Source organism: Parambassis ranga, chromosome 14, assembly GCF_900634625.1.
Source record: "Parambassis ranga chromosome 14, fParRan2.1, whole genome shotgun sequence".
Lineage (NCBI taxonomy): Eukaryota > Metazoa > Chordata > Actinopteri > Ambassidae > Parambassis > Parambassis ranga.
Genome location: NC_041034.1, coordinates 13796866 through 13812731, shown reverse-complemented (window position 1 = coordinate 13812731; position 15866 = coordinate 13796866). Strand labels below are relative to the sequence as shown.

Genomic DNA, 15866 nt, shown 5'->3' with positions numbered 1-15866 from the left:
CTCGTCCATGGCGTCTGTGGAGAATTGCATTAGGTTTGGAATTATTAAAGCTGTGGGAAAAAAAATGTAAACAAAAGTAGGTAAATATGTATAAGTTGATGACCCACCTCACATCTGGAGCGGCATCTACTGACATTTTGGAAACTGCAATCAGGAAGTGACGAGAGAAGCTTCTTCTTGCTGACAGGATGCAATCTGCTCCGAGTTTCTTGGCAACTTGCTGCAGGTGTGCTGCTGTGCTGCCTCTAACGGTTGCACTGCGATGACTGCAGATGGACAAGAGCAGGACATAAGGCAGCTGACATCACATCTGAATGTTTCCTCTCCTGTACATTTACCTCAGTCCGTTGTGGAGGAGAGTGCTGACTGTCCATGAATGGCTGCAGTTTTCAACCATGGCATCCAAAGCCAAGTTAACCTGCTGATGGACGAAGGCGTTGGTGGTTGTTGTCAGTTTGTGCAGCAGGGCCCGTCCGGTCAGTTCTACCTCTGGATCCATAGTCTGTTGTAATAGAACATACAGCTGTGCTATGGTGTCTATAGCCTCACAGGCCACTGCTGAGCGCTGGTTGTTCACCTGTACAGTAAGAATGAGTCACAGCTGTCATATGTTTCATGCAATTCCCATCAAGGATACAAAAAAACAATCCTAGGACAATACCTCCTCATTGAGCAGCAGACAAACGTCATGCAGTTCAGTTTTCAGCATCTGTGCGTGGTGCTGTGCCAGAGCTCTGATGGTCTTCATACCATTCATTTTCTCCTTCCTGTTTAATAGATATATATGTAAATATGACTTCACGAACTACATAATATGCAGGTCTGCTTGAGCTGCTTCAGCTACAGTGTCCCTGTCCTACCAGTCATCTGAGTGCAGCAGGGTGAAGCAGCTGAACAGGCTTGTTTCAGGGCTGGCCAGAGGCTGGAGCTCAGCTACAACTTTGATTTTGTTTATGCTGCTGTCACTGACTGTCTTTTTGCCTGCTAGACAGAAAAATACTTGTTTCTCTCATTCAAAGTGTTGTATATAATGTGCAAGTATACAAAACCACCAAACAACTTACCTGCTTTACTATTTATCTTTACAACTTGCAGGAATTTTCTGGGCTGGGTCCTTGTTCCTGAAGCTGTCTTAGTAAGGGTTTGGGGTGTGTGTGAATGGCAGGAGGCAGACAGGAGAAATTTGTCTGAAACAGCATCCACTTTATTCTTCGCGGTGCTGAGTTTTACATCTTTGACAAGCTTTTTGTCTGTGTAATGGAAAAGATGTACAACAGTGAAGGCTGAGAAGAAACTGCAGGGCTTCATTCAACATTCATCATTATGTCTTTTATTATGTCAGAGGTACTGACCTGCTCCAGGGAGTCCGGTATACACAGGTATACGGGACACTCTTCTCCTGGGTGGTTGGGCTGCAGGAGGACAAGCTGGTGTTTCATCAACGGGGCTTCCTATCGGAGAGTTGGCCCACAGATCATCAGGTGCGTGTGTTTCTAAAGAGGTGTTGCTGCTCACAGAACTGATGGATTCTGAAACCTCTGGACTGTAGATCTCTTTGCCAAGGACTTCACTGAAAGTTACATTCTTTCCGCTGGGAGTAGCAGGTGGGTTTGGGAAGATCCCTTTCTGAAAAGAGAGCCCCTGTCTCTCCACCACAGCATCATTTTGGGCTTTAATTGTAGCATCTGTTTGTTCAGATAAGGAAGACATTTTTCCATGCTCAGCCCGCTCTATGTCAGTGATGTTGGACTCTTTAGTGGCCTGATGATGAACTTGGTAACAATGGCCTCCAGTTTGCTGTGGAACAAGCCAATAAAACAAGTTAGCACCAACACACTTAGACTGTTAGGAATATAGGACCAACAGAAAACAATCTATAGCACTAAATTCATGTGACACACACATTTCGGTGGTTAATTTTATGTTGTTCGATTGCCGTTGCTAGGCAATCAAACTCTTGTTATTCACCCTCCTTCTTCTTTTTTATTCTTCCGTATGTTTTTTGGCGCAGGGTATCTTCAGCATACATTGACCGATTTCAGCTATTCAACTATCAAAATGTTCATCTCACAGAGGACATTCCAGGTCAACTTCAAGTTTAAAAAAAAAATAAAAAAAATAATAGTTTTTCCAATATTAAGCAATTTTGGTGTCATCTGACAAATGTATCTCCTCCTACAAATTTCAAGCTACAGACTCCATTTTAGTCTTAAAATGCTCATTAGATACTGCTCTATTAAACTTGTATTCAGAATTTTCTAATTCCGAATCGTTTCTATGTGCCAGACTCTCAAAGTTGGAGTGGTTTTTGAGGTCTCCTGTGCTGTTACCATGGTGACAGGCTGACACACAGAGGCATACAAAGCTCTGAATTGCTTTGATTCTCCAGCAATTCAGAGCAATCCTTCACATCAGCATTCAAAGCAATGCTTCAGCTGCAGCAATCAAACATGCATTTTCTTTGGGAAATGACCTTTTCTAGTTTTTATTGAAACAATAGAAACTATTTAAGCACAGAAACAACAGAAATGTGTTGTGTTATTTTGTTACTTAAATGAAATAATTTATGAAATGAGCGACCAGAATTAAAGTCCAAACTTATATTCTACCGGCAACAAATTCAAAATGAGCAAATATCACATTTCTCAGATGCAACATTTCATATGCTGTTTGAGTTAAATATAGAATTTAAATAATCTGCATAATCTAGCGATTTAAAGGTAGGGTAGGAGATTTTGAAAACTCAGTGAGAGTCAGCCAGATTTTGGAAGTAAACACACGCCCCTTTCTGTCCAAGTTCACCCTGAAGCCACGCCTCCCAACCAGTCTGTGACTTCGGCCATTATGCATGTACCTCTCTGGTGCGCGCAGAGCAGGAAGAGAGTGAAAACCAGCCAATACTCTGCGCAGGGGCGCCTCGTAGGATTGGCTGATGTTTTCAGCGTTTTATAGCTTCCACAGATGATTAATATTCTTCGTTTTAAAGCAAAACTGCTGAACTAATTGGTTGCTACCGGATTGTAAAGAGAAGTTACACTAATTTAACAAAAAGTGCATCAGAATGAAATCTCCTACCCTACCTTTAATTCATATTCATTTCTCTAAAAGAAGTTCGGACATTAGGAGGGTTAGAGATGAGAAGAGCTTGTTACTTACCGGTAGTTCTGCAGTGAAGCAGGATGTCCAGGATTGTTTAGAGGTGCTTGCTGATTCTTTGTTATCCATCTCTTTGTAGGAAAATGCAACTAACTTGTTTACAAGTAAAAACAATGCTGAGTACTAGTAGTAGGTGGATGAGTTGTGTCTGAAAAGATTGAATCTTTGCAGACACTGCGTCTCTATGGTGAAATGAATAACATTCTATCATGTGTCATCAAAGTCATGTCATCGTCATGACATCATTGCAACAATTAAAAAACAAATATAAACATGTTTGTTTTTAAATTTTAATATGAAACACTGTGTTTTATTCAGGTATGAAAAAGCCTGCAAATCATTTCCAAACTTAATTTTTAGCAAAGTTTCAGTAGCTTAAAGCTCTTCTGTATCGGTATTATTTTGTTTTTATTGTGTTTAAATTAGAAAACTGTTGCCATCCCAAGTAGAAATCAGAGTATCTCTTCATCACTGAACAATGAAGTAAGCTTTAATCTATACATTTCTGAAACCTTATTTTAATATATTACTTGCATTAATGCCAAGAAAGAGAGCAGCTGGTTGTGGGAGATTTTTCAAACGCATCAACATTTAATAGTCCGACTTTTTTTTTTGCTCAGCAAAACTATTGTAAAAGTCACCTTCTCAAAGGTGTTATAAAAGAAACCAGGATGTGGCTTTATAAGTACTTTTTTATACATCTCATCTGTCCTACGCTAGTACTTTGGAGGAACAAACTTTGGAAAACTAATATTTTATTTTTCAGTAGTGCCTGATTGTCAAACTACATAAAATAAATGGCATTTACTCCTGGAGTGTTTGTGTTGATTGTAGCCAGAATTTAACCTGAGCCACATCATATAACTGGTGTTGGATCAATATTTGGTATTGGTCAAGACAATGGAATCGTCCGTTAGTGTAAGAACGTCTCTACATGCAATCAATCATTTCATCTACTTAGGTATTGCTTTTCAGGGTACAGGAGCTGGAGCACATCCCAGCATGCACTTGAGGGGAAAAACAACTATGGTTGATGTACTCACACAATTTCTACCCCCATGGACACTTTCATGACTATGGTATTTGGAGACATTTAAAAATGATCTAGAAGCCAAGAAAATGTTACCAGATATGAATACAGATATGTACAACAAATGATCTGCTTGCCTTGCATGTGTGTGTCATGCTGGAATAAAAACATCTAAAAAAACAAAAAGAAGCGTTTAGGGTGAAAATATAAACCAACTTTTACATACACTCAAGCACCAGTTTGGTAAGGGTTAAAAAAAGAACAGATAACTGTACACTCAGACACAACCATAAGTTAATAAAAACTTAAAAGATAAAAAAATAATAATTATTATAGTCCACATAAAGTAGTCCAATGACTTTCACAGTGATAGATGTAGTTTCCTGACATCCAGGAAGACAAAGGGAGGCAGCTTTCGTCCTCAAAAATGACAAAACATTTTTATGTGTTGTTCAGTTTGTGCAGTTAAAAAAAAATACAAAAAAATAATAAAGAAAAAAAAAATCAGGTGCTGTTGTCAGGTGACAGATCCAGGAGCCAGGAGGGTTAGTGTCCTGTATCCAAGTCCCTCATGTACTCCTGCAGTGCCTGCAGCCGTGCATCAATCTCTGACAGCTCTGCACCTGTGTCTATAGAGCTCTCTGAGGTTTGTAATGTAAAATTAGAAGAATATGTGCATTGTTAGTGCATTGTTTCTTTGTTTTTATCATTAAATATTGCTACAAGACATTCACGAGTTACCTTTGTCTTTGATTCTTTGTGTTGGTGTACTGCATAATGGCTTCCGTGTCAAAAGACCTCCTCTAGACTGGAGACAAAAATTTCACACACAAGGATATGGATTAGATATTTTATTTATTTATTTATTTTTATTTTATTTTAACAATGAACTGGATTAAAGTTCAGCATGAATACAACACAGATGAATTTGTTACTCACCACATGGGGTCCATTGTAAGTTTGTTTTCTACCTCTGTAAACACAAAAATGAATATTAAATAAGCAGCTGAAAGAACAGACACAGGACAAAACCTAGCCAGGGTAATCTCATCACCTGAACAATGTATTGGCCATTTCATCCATATCCACTAATGAGCTTTCAGAGGAGTTCCTGCTCCCTCTGCGCTCCAAAGAAAGGCTCCTGCCTCTGCTGCCAGCACGCACGGCCTGAGGATATGCCTCTCTGGAACGTGAGCGGCCCCTTTCAGGGACGGTGGGTGATGTGAGCATGTCCCGCCGCACCTTCCTCTGTCTGACAAAAGATTTCAAGGCTGTTGGTCCAAACAGCTACGACATTATGCATATGTGTCAAAGAAAACGAAACAGAAACCAACTTTTTGACTTCTGCCTCTTTCTGTCTGCGCTGTCTGTCCTGGATGTAAGCAGTTGGGTCAAAGCGTGGTACCCGTGACCCTGTAAAATAGGAGTAAGTATTAGGATCTAATTGAGATTTAATCTTTAATATAGAAAGATCATACTGAGCTGAGCTAGTACCAGTGGGTGAAGGTGATGGCCGAGGTATGTGGGCCCGTGGTCCTGAGGAGTCCGCTCTTCTTCCTCTTTCCACCGACCTTTGCACTCTGTCCTCCATCCGTTCTCTAGACCCTGAGCGAGCCCTGACTGTCCCGTAGCCAGTCCTCCGCTCACGGGAAAGAGACCGATATATTTCCCCATCAAGTCGAGAGCCGATGTGACTGCTGGACACAGGTGTCACTCTGCTGCAGACACACAGAGCACACATGTTTAGTCTGTAAATGTTCATTTGGAACAATTATTCAATGAGTATGAGTGAAAAAGATAGAGAAAGTAAAGATATAGTACACGCTTAGATTGTCTAACCCTCTCCGTAGTAACGCCAGTTCATTGGTGAGACTCTTGACTCGCACCCGGAGAGCACACTCTGATGCTCTCAAATCCTCCAACTAAACAGGAAAGAGGAAAAACCTACTGAGTAACAGAAACATCTCCTAGTGGACTACTTTGACAGGAGGACAGACAAGCATTTCACCTGCTCGATTAAGAGTCGCTGCTCCTGGCATCTCTTGCTGGATGAGCGCTGACTTTTGGCCCTCTCCTTGACAAGCTGTTCCTCCAGCGTCCTCACAACATCTCTGATTCTCCAGTCTTCTCGCCCTGGTGTGGAACCACTTCCACTAACCTGCAGTCTCTCCAAAACCTTAGCCATTGCCTCCTTCTCTTGCTTCACCAGGAGCAACCTTAAAAAAGTAAACACATCAAAAAGTGTCCTAAATGCTTTCACATTTTTCATAGTGAGCGAGATTAAATGCAACTCACTCTGCTCGTAGACGCTGTATTTCTAGATCTGCAGCATTGTTAACTCCATCAGATCTGAGAGCACTCAGCTCAGCTCGGAGGGCTCTGATTTCCTTTTGCAGAGCAGCTGGGTCAGGCTTACCCACATAGGGCAGCGGTAAAGGGTAATGGATTCTACACAAGGAAACAACAGGAAAATCAATTCAGTTTTTTTTATTGCAGCCACAAATTACTTAGAAATGAAATCAAGACAAATGTAGGTGATGTGAACTTGTGACTGCAAACCTGTCAAATTCCACAGTGTATATGAGGATTAAATATCTTTTGGCAGTGAGAGCAGATGACTGCTGATGGCTGCGAGGACGACTGACAACCCCTGCTTTTCTGTTACGTAGTAGCTCCAGGTCAGCATAGGTCAGGAGGTCAAGTGTAACAGAATCACTTGTCTGCAGAAACAATAACAATACAGTTAACAATATCAGCATAAAGGCAGAGGACAGTACAGATTCACAACATAGACACAAACATCCTGTGAGTTTATGCAAAATAGTGATGTCTAGATGTACAAAATCCAACAGTTTCCCTTATTTGTATTGTGTTTAAAACCCTGCAACCCATGTAGCTACAGAGTTACTGACATCATTATCACAGCAACCCAAGCATATAAACAAAAAAAGCAATCTGATCACTTGCAAACACAGTGCAGAAAGTCTGTCCTGAATATCTGATTTGACTGTCATAAAAAAACAAAGCCTAAGACAGCTCGAGTGGAAAGATTGAAGTCGAATGAATGAGTCTCTCCCTTCAGCTCACACAGCCTCGAGCAAATCTGTCTGTTCAGATCTTTATAATGCTTTACACTTGTCCTTTGTGTGTTTTTTTTTAATCAGAATTGTATCTAAGAGCACTTTTACACATACCTTTCTAACAGCTGACTCCAACATGCTACAGAAAATAGGAAACTGCTTGAAGTTGCCAGTTTTGCGAGTAAGGTCTTCAATGTCTGGCGGAAAACAAAATTAAATAGTGTGACACACAAAATACACATGTGATGACATTTAGTCTGTGATAAATATTTACCACTTACATGCTGGATCAAATTCCCCCTTCCATTGATCCGATGTCATGCAGTCAGCAATTTCAACTATCAGTAAGCCCTTGTCAACCTCGATCTTCACAGAAAACTCCACTCCTCGAAATACGATGTCCTCCATCACCTCAGAACCCTCTTCCATCACTCTGAGTCTGTCAAAGAGAAATATATATAAAATATATAAAAAAATGATTATTTATTATCTTGAATTTACATATAATCACTATTTGCCATCTTACGTTTATTGTTGCTGATATCTTATGTTATTGTTATTCTCCGTTTCACCAGGCTCACCGCCGCACTACCTATACACACCGCATGGGGCAGCAGCGAGCAGCGAGTCCATTTCAAAAGGTGTCATCATTTTTATAGGAAAAAGTTCTGCTTGATGGGACGTATCATATGTCGGGGACTGCGCAAAGCACCGAAGTCAAGTTTTATCAAGTAAGTTATTAACTGCGTTTCTTTGGCTGCGTTACACAGCTTTCAGATTTCGCGCTTGACTTCACTTTCTCCCGTGTAGACCGACATTAAATCACTACATGCAGAGAAAATGCACACAGTGAAACCTTATTTGTTTGGCTAGTTCACGACAATAAAAGCGTTTCAGGTAGACTTCATAGAAAACATAAATGTGCGCTTCAGAATTCTAAAATATAATTCTACATTATCTTCCATTTTAATAGGTCAGCTAGCGAGAGCTAACATCTCTGTTAAGGTTAGCTACGGTTAGCTAGCACGGACATTATTGTTAGTTAACTTACGTTTACTCGCAGCTAGCTAAACACTACATCTGCATGTGAGCCACATTGTGTTAATATACTTGGCGGAAAAAAACTCCAAACAAGCATACGTCAACGTTACCTTTGGTTGTAGTAATAGTCCACAATGGGGTAAATTGTCAACACATAGCTACTCGCTAATGAAACATAGCACCGAGTTAGCTAGGCGAGGTACATGAAACAGCTAGCCGGCTAAATGATGCCGACCTCCAGTCCCAAACAAATTATAAACCACCGGGCACCGTGGAGACCTGGAGCGGTTCAACAACCGGGAACCGTTAAATTCTTCTTCTTCACTTCGCTTAGCGTCTGCTGGCTCTTCCTCTGTCTACAATTCACGGTGACTCGATGCCTCTCAGGCACACCGCTGCCCTCCACAGGTCCTGAACACACACTGTCTTCACATCGCTGCAAGAAAATGTGATTTTGACAAATATAACACCAATACAACAAAATCCTTTATTGACATTTAAATGTCGTGTTGCAGAAAATGCAAGTCTTCTAAAAACTTAGCAATATTCTAATAAAAAGTATTTTGTTGCAGATTATAAATACAGATGTGAATTAAATGTGAATAATGCAGGAAAAAGTAATCCTTTTATGTACCTGAGTGTCGTTTTCATATATTAAGAGCTCTTTTTAATAAAAAGTGATCATTGTAGGGAACATTTTACTTCAGTCAGCAAATCACCTTTGTCTCATTTCAGTACCTTTTGAAGAATGTCATCTAATATGGTTGGTATTATCAGACTTGTGCTGCTTTGCATGTCAGCTTTCAGTAGAAAACAAGTGCCCCCTGCCCTGTAAATGTTTGATAGACCTGACCTCTTCATTTCTTCACTCACTTGGGGAAGAGCCAAAGCCGTTTCCATGGAAACATTGTTCACCCTTAAGTTGACTGACTGAGTCTGAAGTCTGAGGTACTTGGTGCATGACTGAATAAACAGGCAGTAAAGGCGTGTGACCTGGGATCTTTGTGTGCTGAAGGATGACTGGTTGATGTTTTTAGTCTCTCTGAACAGAACTCTGCATGGAAGAGGCAAGAAAGTTGTGGGACCTCATCTCTCCTTCCTCTCCCAAGAAACCTCAGCAGTGGCTGCAAGTGGTCGGACATGCAGGTTTGTTATCAGGTACATTTTGCTCTCCAGTGTCTTGTTATATAATTATTGGAATAAATGTGTTTTTGGGTGTCCCTTTTTTGTTTGTCTCCACAGGGAGCTTCCAAGTTGGTGATTATGGCACCCTGCTGAAGAAGTTTTGTAATGGGGAGCAGCAATGCTATCTGAGGTTGATGGAGGACATTTTGAGGCCCTTTGTCCCAGCATACTATGGTGTACTGCAGTATGGCGAGCTGGATTACAACGTCATGGATAACTTGTTGATCCATTTCAACACACCTGCCATCATGGACTGCAAGATGGGCAGCCGGTAAATTTTAACGAGGAAGTGTATTTGTCACCTGATGCGGTTTGGTATGGTTTTAAATGTGAAGGAAGAGACTTAGTGAAGCACTAAATGCGGCGCTGTCTTTCACACACAGCACTTACTTGGAGGAGGAGCTGCAACTGGCCCAAGACCGGCCTCAGCCTCGTCACGACATGTATGAAAAGATGGTGGCTGTTGATCCTGAGGCTCCAACAGCCCAGGAAAGAGCCCAGCAGGCAGTGCTGAAAACCAGGTACATGCAGTGGAGGGAGACGCTGAGCTCGACGTCAACTCTTGGGTTCCGTATTGAAGGATTCAGAGTAAGCTCCCACGTTACTATTAAATTTTTAAAGCATGGATGTGTCAGGTTATTGTAGTGCTGTTGTGTGTGCTTTTCCCGTTCAGAAACCAAATGGAGAATGCCACACAAACTTCAAAAGAACTAAAAGCAGAGAACAAGTGGTAGAAGCTCTTGACAGCTTTGTTGAGTCCAATACACAGATTGTGGTGAGTTTGACCTTCACTGACTTACATTTATCTGTGATTAGTTTTTCTCTAAAACTTGTCTCTTTCCCCTCAGAGGGGCTACCTGAGACGGCTAAAACAGCTGCGACAGGCCTTGGAGGAATCAGATTTTTTCCGAACACATGAGGTTAGCTGGTGTTGTAGTGCTGTTTAAATGCATGTGTTTGTTTGTTTGTTGGCTGCTGTTGGTGGAGAATTATATACCGGTATATATTTTTCTAACAGGTTGTGGGCAGTTCCTTACTGTTTGTACATGACTGGACAGGCAAAACAGGAGTGTGGATGATCGACTTTGGAAAGACAGCGACATTGCCTCCGCACCATACCTTGGACCACCGCACCCCATGGGCAGAGGGTAATCGGGAAGATGGCTACCTGTGGGGTCTGGACAACCTCATTGATATACTGAACAACATGTTGCCACTGACCTGAACACTGACTCTCTCAACCCTTTCTTCACTGCTCAGAGTGAATGACTGTACATGGAGTGACTTTTAAAAAAATTCAGTGATCATTATTGCACATAGTGAAGTACAGTAAGGATCACCAAGAATGGTGTTTAAGGTGGGAGTTGTTGGGTTTAACACTACCACATACTACAAAAAATAACCTGACTTTTAAATTGACTTTTTACAGTAAATCCAGTGTTACTAATGATTAGACCAAATTTACTTTCAGCTGCAGCAGAAGCTGTCTGACCTTACTGTCTTGAGATGACCCGCTCACTGTCTGGAGACAAATGGCTCTAGCAATTATAAGCTAAAAATATAGACATCCCCTCTGGGTTGAGATGATCAGTTAAAATGTCACACAGTGTCATTAAAATGGTGCTAAGGCTAAAGAATATGGGGTTATTTTCTGCATTTCATGAATTTATTTATATGCATGTTACTATTATCTTTATTTAATAGTATAGACAGGGAAGACAACTGTCATCATTATGGCTTCTTGGTTCGATTGACATCATTTCATTAGGTCCAACTGTAGATTCCAACAAGATAAGACCTCTCCAAGAATCAGGTTTGATTTCATCTAGGTCAGGGCAGCAACCCGTGACTGAAGCCTTTACACAGATTAAAAAAGTATAATTTAGCATTTCAAACTAAGAAGTCTGCTGCATATGCATTAGACAGGCTGGGAACTTTTCCTAAGATAGGTTCAAATATCGCAACAAAAGAAAATTCACTGAGAAAACCGAGGATGTATGTGTACAAGGCCAAATTAATTAGCGTCACCACCACCGTTCCTGCACTACTGCTCATGCAGTGTCTGTGGTGTGAATAAAAAAAATACTTATTATGCATTATTGATGCACAACTATGTGTCTTAAACACAAAATGCAGCAACCAACCAGACTTTAAATTTATCACCACTATGTTGAGACATTCCAAAAGTTCTTAATGCACTGAGCAGCTTTCTGGTCACTGACATCATGAGTTTTTAATGTGTTTAATACCCTACTGGGGCACGATTGGTTTAATTGTCCTGCTATTTTGGGACATTTGAAACATCAGCACCAAGAGCAGGGGAGCTGTTGCTTCTTTGTCTTTGTGCATGACTGGGCAGATGTGCCGTCTGACTTCCACACCTGTCCGCTGCTGTCATTCAGCCATCAGGCGGAGGGAACCCCTGCCCTTTTTTGCAGCACCAGACAAGATTAAAGGGATGAACAGACAGAGAAACTGATAGTCATGTTCAACAAATCCTCCCACACAGTCTGCAGCAACAACAAAAAGCCTTCTCAGTGAGGGTGAACAGCGATAGGCTGACTCTGCTTCCCCATACTGATTAACTCAGCTTCTCCTGATCACATGATTTTACCACTTTTTAATTAATTGTATATTTATTTAAGACAAATCAGTTGATAGATGTAGCTGAGTGTTTAAATTTGTGATTATATGTCAAGTAAAATTAAATGAGGTTTGATGAAGGTTTAACATGAAGGGTTGTGCTTTTAAAATGAGGGGACTGTAAGCAGCAATCAGCAAAGAGGAGGGGGTATGGGCAGGGAATGGTGATGTCAGTGTGACAGATGAAACATCAGACAGTCTCTCAGTTTGCACACACACACAAACACACACACACAAAAACTCAAGAGGCTTCCTCTCGCTGGTCATTGTTCAGCAGACATATGGAATGAGCACACACAAATCTGCAGTGCTCAGGGAGTGGATGCTGCTGTCAGTGAGACCAGGTACTTTATGTTTTTCTACTTTAAGGATATTTTAGTTTTTTAGTGCTTTCTTATCCTTATCTTTGATAATGATTTTTAATGATATACAGATTTAACCAATTCTCTGCATGCTGCTATAGTAATTTTCTAGTATTAACATATGGGAACGATGAAGAATAACAACACAATAATAGGAAAGTATGTACATTGTGGCAAACCGGTTTCTAATTTGCATCATTTTTTGTTTTGTTACAGACGTCAGATGTTCAATCTTTTAACTAAATGATGATTTTTCTATATATATTTGAAGCAAAAGTTTTACATTGTCAGTACATGTCTTCTGTTTGGTATGTGATGCATGTAGAACATACAGTGAGCGTGTGAGGCGGTGCATGTTGCTGCTGTGCTCATGGCTCAGAGGAGGGCTGCAGGTGGTTGCTGCTGCACCAGAGCGCCCATGAATGAAGACAACGCTCGTTTCTGCCTGCTGGCCGGTCTCATCCTGCTGTACTTGTTGTGCGGGGCGGCCATCTTCTCAGCTCTGGAACACCCATTTGAGATCCGCGCTCGCCTTCTCTGGAAGCAGCAGCTGGATAACTTCACCAGGCGCTACAGGGTCAACCTTGGTGCCCTGCACACTCTGCTGAGGCAGTATGAGGAGGCAAATGGAGCTGGGATCAGAGTGGACACACTGAGGCCAAGATGGGACTTTTCTGGAGCTTTCTACTTTGTTGGCACAGTGGTCTCCACTATTGGTAAGTTTCATGCAACCTTACATTTTGTCAGCTTCTTACATGTTGATCAGGCAATTCTGTGAAGAATGACTGCTTGTGTTTGTCTTCTGTAGGCTTTGGCATGACAACACCAGCAACCATAGCTGGAAAAATATTCTTAATCTTCTATGGTCTCATTGGCTGTGCTGCCACAATCCTCTTCTTTAACCTCTTTCTGGAGAGGATCATCACCATGTTGGCTTACATCATGCGCTGGTGTCATGAGCGCCGGCTGAGATGTGCTGGAGTTGGGGTGATGTCGAGCAGGGAGGAGTCATCTGGTGAGGAGGACAGCCTGGAAGGCTGGAAACCGTCAGTCTATTACGTGATGTTGATCCTGGGAGTGGCATCTGTCGTGATTGCATGCAGTGCCTCCACTCTGTACAGCTCCATGGAAAACTGGAGCTATGTGGACTCCCTCTACTTCTGCTTTGTAGCCTTCAGCACCATTGGCTTTGGGGACCTGGTGAGCAGTCAGAGGCAGCAGTATGAATCCCAGGAGGCCTACCGACTTGGAAACTGTCTTTTCATCTTAATGGGAGTATGTTGTATTTACTCACTTTTTAATGTAATTTCTATTGTCATCAAGCAAACTCTCAACTGGATCCTGGGTAAGCTGGTCTGTTCGGGGCAGCACCAGCTCTGTTCCTGCACTACACCTGGTTGCTGGTGGCTCTGCTGCCCCTGTCTCCAAAACAAAAACGATAAGCAGAGGCGTCTGCCTGCACACCTCAGACCCAAACGCATGAAACGCAATGCGGTTCAGCCCATCTCATCCCACTGCCCTGCAGGAAGACATCGCTACAAAGACGGCTCAGTGGAGACTGTGTGCGACAGTGAGACAGAGGCGGTGGCCGAAGTTTACGTCGGACGCCGCCTGTCAGGAGAAATGATCTCGGTCAATGAGTTCATGGTGTCCAATAAGGTGTCTCTGGCACTGCTGCAGAAGCAGCTGAGTGAAACGGCTCATCAAGGTCCACGGCAGAGCTACGGCCATCAAAATGGATTCTCTGGTGGAGTGGGTGCCTTGGGCATAATGAATAATCGCCTGCAGGAAACCAGTGTGGAAAGATAGCATTGGAGATATTAGTTGTACTTTGGCTTCTCTATATTGGAGCTTTAATCAAACCTACTGCCTTAGAAAAGGATGTTTTAGAAAGGCAATATTGTCCTTTATAATACAACACAATGATAATACAATACTTTTATCTAGATTTGAGTTTATTGTGTACAGATTTAGTGTGCAGATTATCGCCGATGTCCAGCGTGGACGCTGCACACCAGATATATTTTTGACATTTTGTGTGGTGAGGAGCAAAATGAATACAGTTGAAAGAATTCAACATGACTGTGAATAGGGGTTCTGATGTCCTGAAGTGATTGACTCATACAAAAGCAATCAGATGAAAGAAGCAGTGAAGGACCACTTTAAAAGGACTGCTGATTTAAGAGTGCTGCACATGTCCCCTGAGCTCCTCAACAGATATGGTTGTATGTGAGATGGTAGCCAATATTAGCAAATAAACAGGCCACAGTTTTCCTCTTAGATAACTAGCAGCATCGTTTAAAATGTGATTTGCATTAGAGCAAATGTTCTTAGACACACTACAGGAGCTCACAAGCACCAAGAAAGAGACATTTTAATTTGTTGATTGCTCACAAAGCGCCCATCTTGTTCCGTCATTGCATGTCATTGAAATTCGTAGTCATTATAAGAGAGATCCAAGGTTTTTCAATAGCGAACATCTAATCAAATGTGGCCCGTAGAGGACGTCCTTATGTTAATAAGTGCTTTTTAAATAGTTGCAGGATCACATAAACTGAGCAGAGATTCTTCTTCTACTATGCAAGAAAACCATGTTAATCCGTTCTGTGTAAATCTGTGTTGTGCTGACTGTGAGGAGAAAATCTTTTTGGACACTACCATTCATTTTCATCACCACTGTTAATAATTTAAAAACAAGGATAGTCCTCAGTGAAATATTCTTTATTTAAATTTATAACAATCATGACCATGATCATTTAATCTCTATACACAGAAAATGGCTCACTGAGATAATGTAACATTGCAGTATGAGGCAGATAAAATAAGTCATTCTAAGAACTGAACCATTCTGAATCTGTTTGCTTTATCAGCTATATAAAAGATGAATAAGGCAGCACAGTACTTACAGTATGACCCAATTAATGGAAAAAATACATTTCACTTACACTCTCTTAAACAATGTGTCTAATGGTAAATATGTACAAAGAGAACTTATTCATATTACATTATTGAGCCAATTTTGGTTCACAGAACATTATTTAAATTACATAACACTTATTCTAAAAAAATAAAAGCTCAAAAGATTTAGTTATTTTATTGTGAAATGTATTTTTTCTTGTGTGTGTATAGTAATTTATTGAATTGGTGTGTTTTTGCCTGTCTCTTACAGCAATGAGGGAAATGTATACATATAGTTCTAGGTGCATATGAGCATTTCCTGTTGAAACAAAGGCTTCAATTCAATCTGCATCCTTCAAAAGACATGATTTATGAAGGCTTGTTGTTTTTAGATGTAACAAAAGGCCCAAACCATGATTTATGGTCAATGGGAGGATGTCATGTTTGCATCATGTATCATAAACCAACAGA

General features: G+C 41.2%; 3 protein-coding genes across 9 annotated transcripts; 2 read left to right on the top strand and 1 right to left on the bottom strand.

Moving 5' to 3' along the window:
- Positions 1-4651: 4651 nt before the first annotated feature.
- Positions 4652-8656, bottom strand: ccdc61 (coiled-coil domain containing 61). Of its 3 annotated transcripts, none has more exons than XM_028422403.1 (13): positions 8418-8656; positions 7548-7705; positions 7381-7463; positions 6746-6906; positions 6482-6634; positions 6195-6402; positions 6008-6108; positions 5681-5904; positions 5521-5599; positions 5241-5438; positions 5126-5159; positions 4928-4994; positions 4652-4827 (listed from the first exon to the last, which is right to left on the bottom strand). In XM_028422403.1, exons 2-13 carry the CDS (start codon positions 7693-7695, stop codon positions 4733-4735), a joined length of 1551 nt encoding a protein of 516 aa, XP_028278204.1. In that variant the 5' UTR covers positions 7696-7705; positions 8418-8656; the 3' UTR covers positions 4652-4732. The 3 variants fall into 3 exon arrangements, with proteins under 3 accessions (XP_028278204.1, XP_028278205.1, XP_028278206.1); XM_028422404.1 differs by having other exon boundaries at positions 6026-6108; XM_028422405.1 differs by having other exon boundaries at positions 5681-5901; positions 6026-6108.
- On the top strand, positions 7874-11129 carry itpkca (inositol-trisphosphate 3-kinase Ca). Of its 4 annotated transcripts, XM_028422407.1 has the most exons (9): positions 7928-7997; positions 9043-9070; positions 9190-9255; positions 9345-9453; positions 9550-9763; positions 9876-10080; positions 10166-10267; positions 10341-10412; positions 10511-11129. In XM_028422407.1, the coding sequence occupies exons 4-9, from the start codon at positions 9366-9368 to the stop codon at positions 10715-10717; spliced, it is 888 nt and encodes a 295-aa protein (XP_028278208.1). In that variant the 5' UTR covers positions 7928-7997; positions 9043-9070; positions 9190-9255; positions 9345-9365; the 3' UTR covers positions 10718-11129. The 4 variants fall into 4 exon arrangements, with proteins under 4 accessions (XP_028278207.1, XP_028278209.1, XP_028278211.1 ...); XM_028422408.1 differs by lacking the exon at positions 9043-9070 and having other exon boundaries at positions 7897-7997; XM_028422406.1 differs by lacking the exons at positions 9043-9070; positions 9190-9255 and having other exon boundaries at positions 7874-7997.
- A 1786-nt stretch (positions 11130-12915) lies between these two features.
- On the top strand, positions 12916-15567 carry kcnk12l (potassium channel, subfamily K, member 12 like). Of its 2 annotated transcripts, none has more exons than XM_028421143.1 (3): positions 12916-13213; positions 13306-13850; positions 13998-15567. In XM_028421143.1, the coding sequence occupies exons 1-3, from the start codon at positions 12916-12918 to the stop codon at positions 14304-14306; spliced, it is 1152 nt and encodes a 383-aa protein (XP_028276944.1). In that variant the 3' UTR covers positions 14307-15567. The 2 variants fall into 2 exon arrangements, with proteins under 2 accessions (XP_028276944.1, XP_028276943.1); XM_028421142.1 differs by having other exon boundaries at positions 13944-15567.
- Positions 15568-15866: the final 299 nt, after the last annotated feature.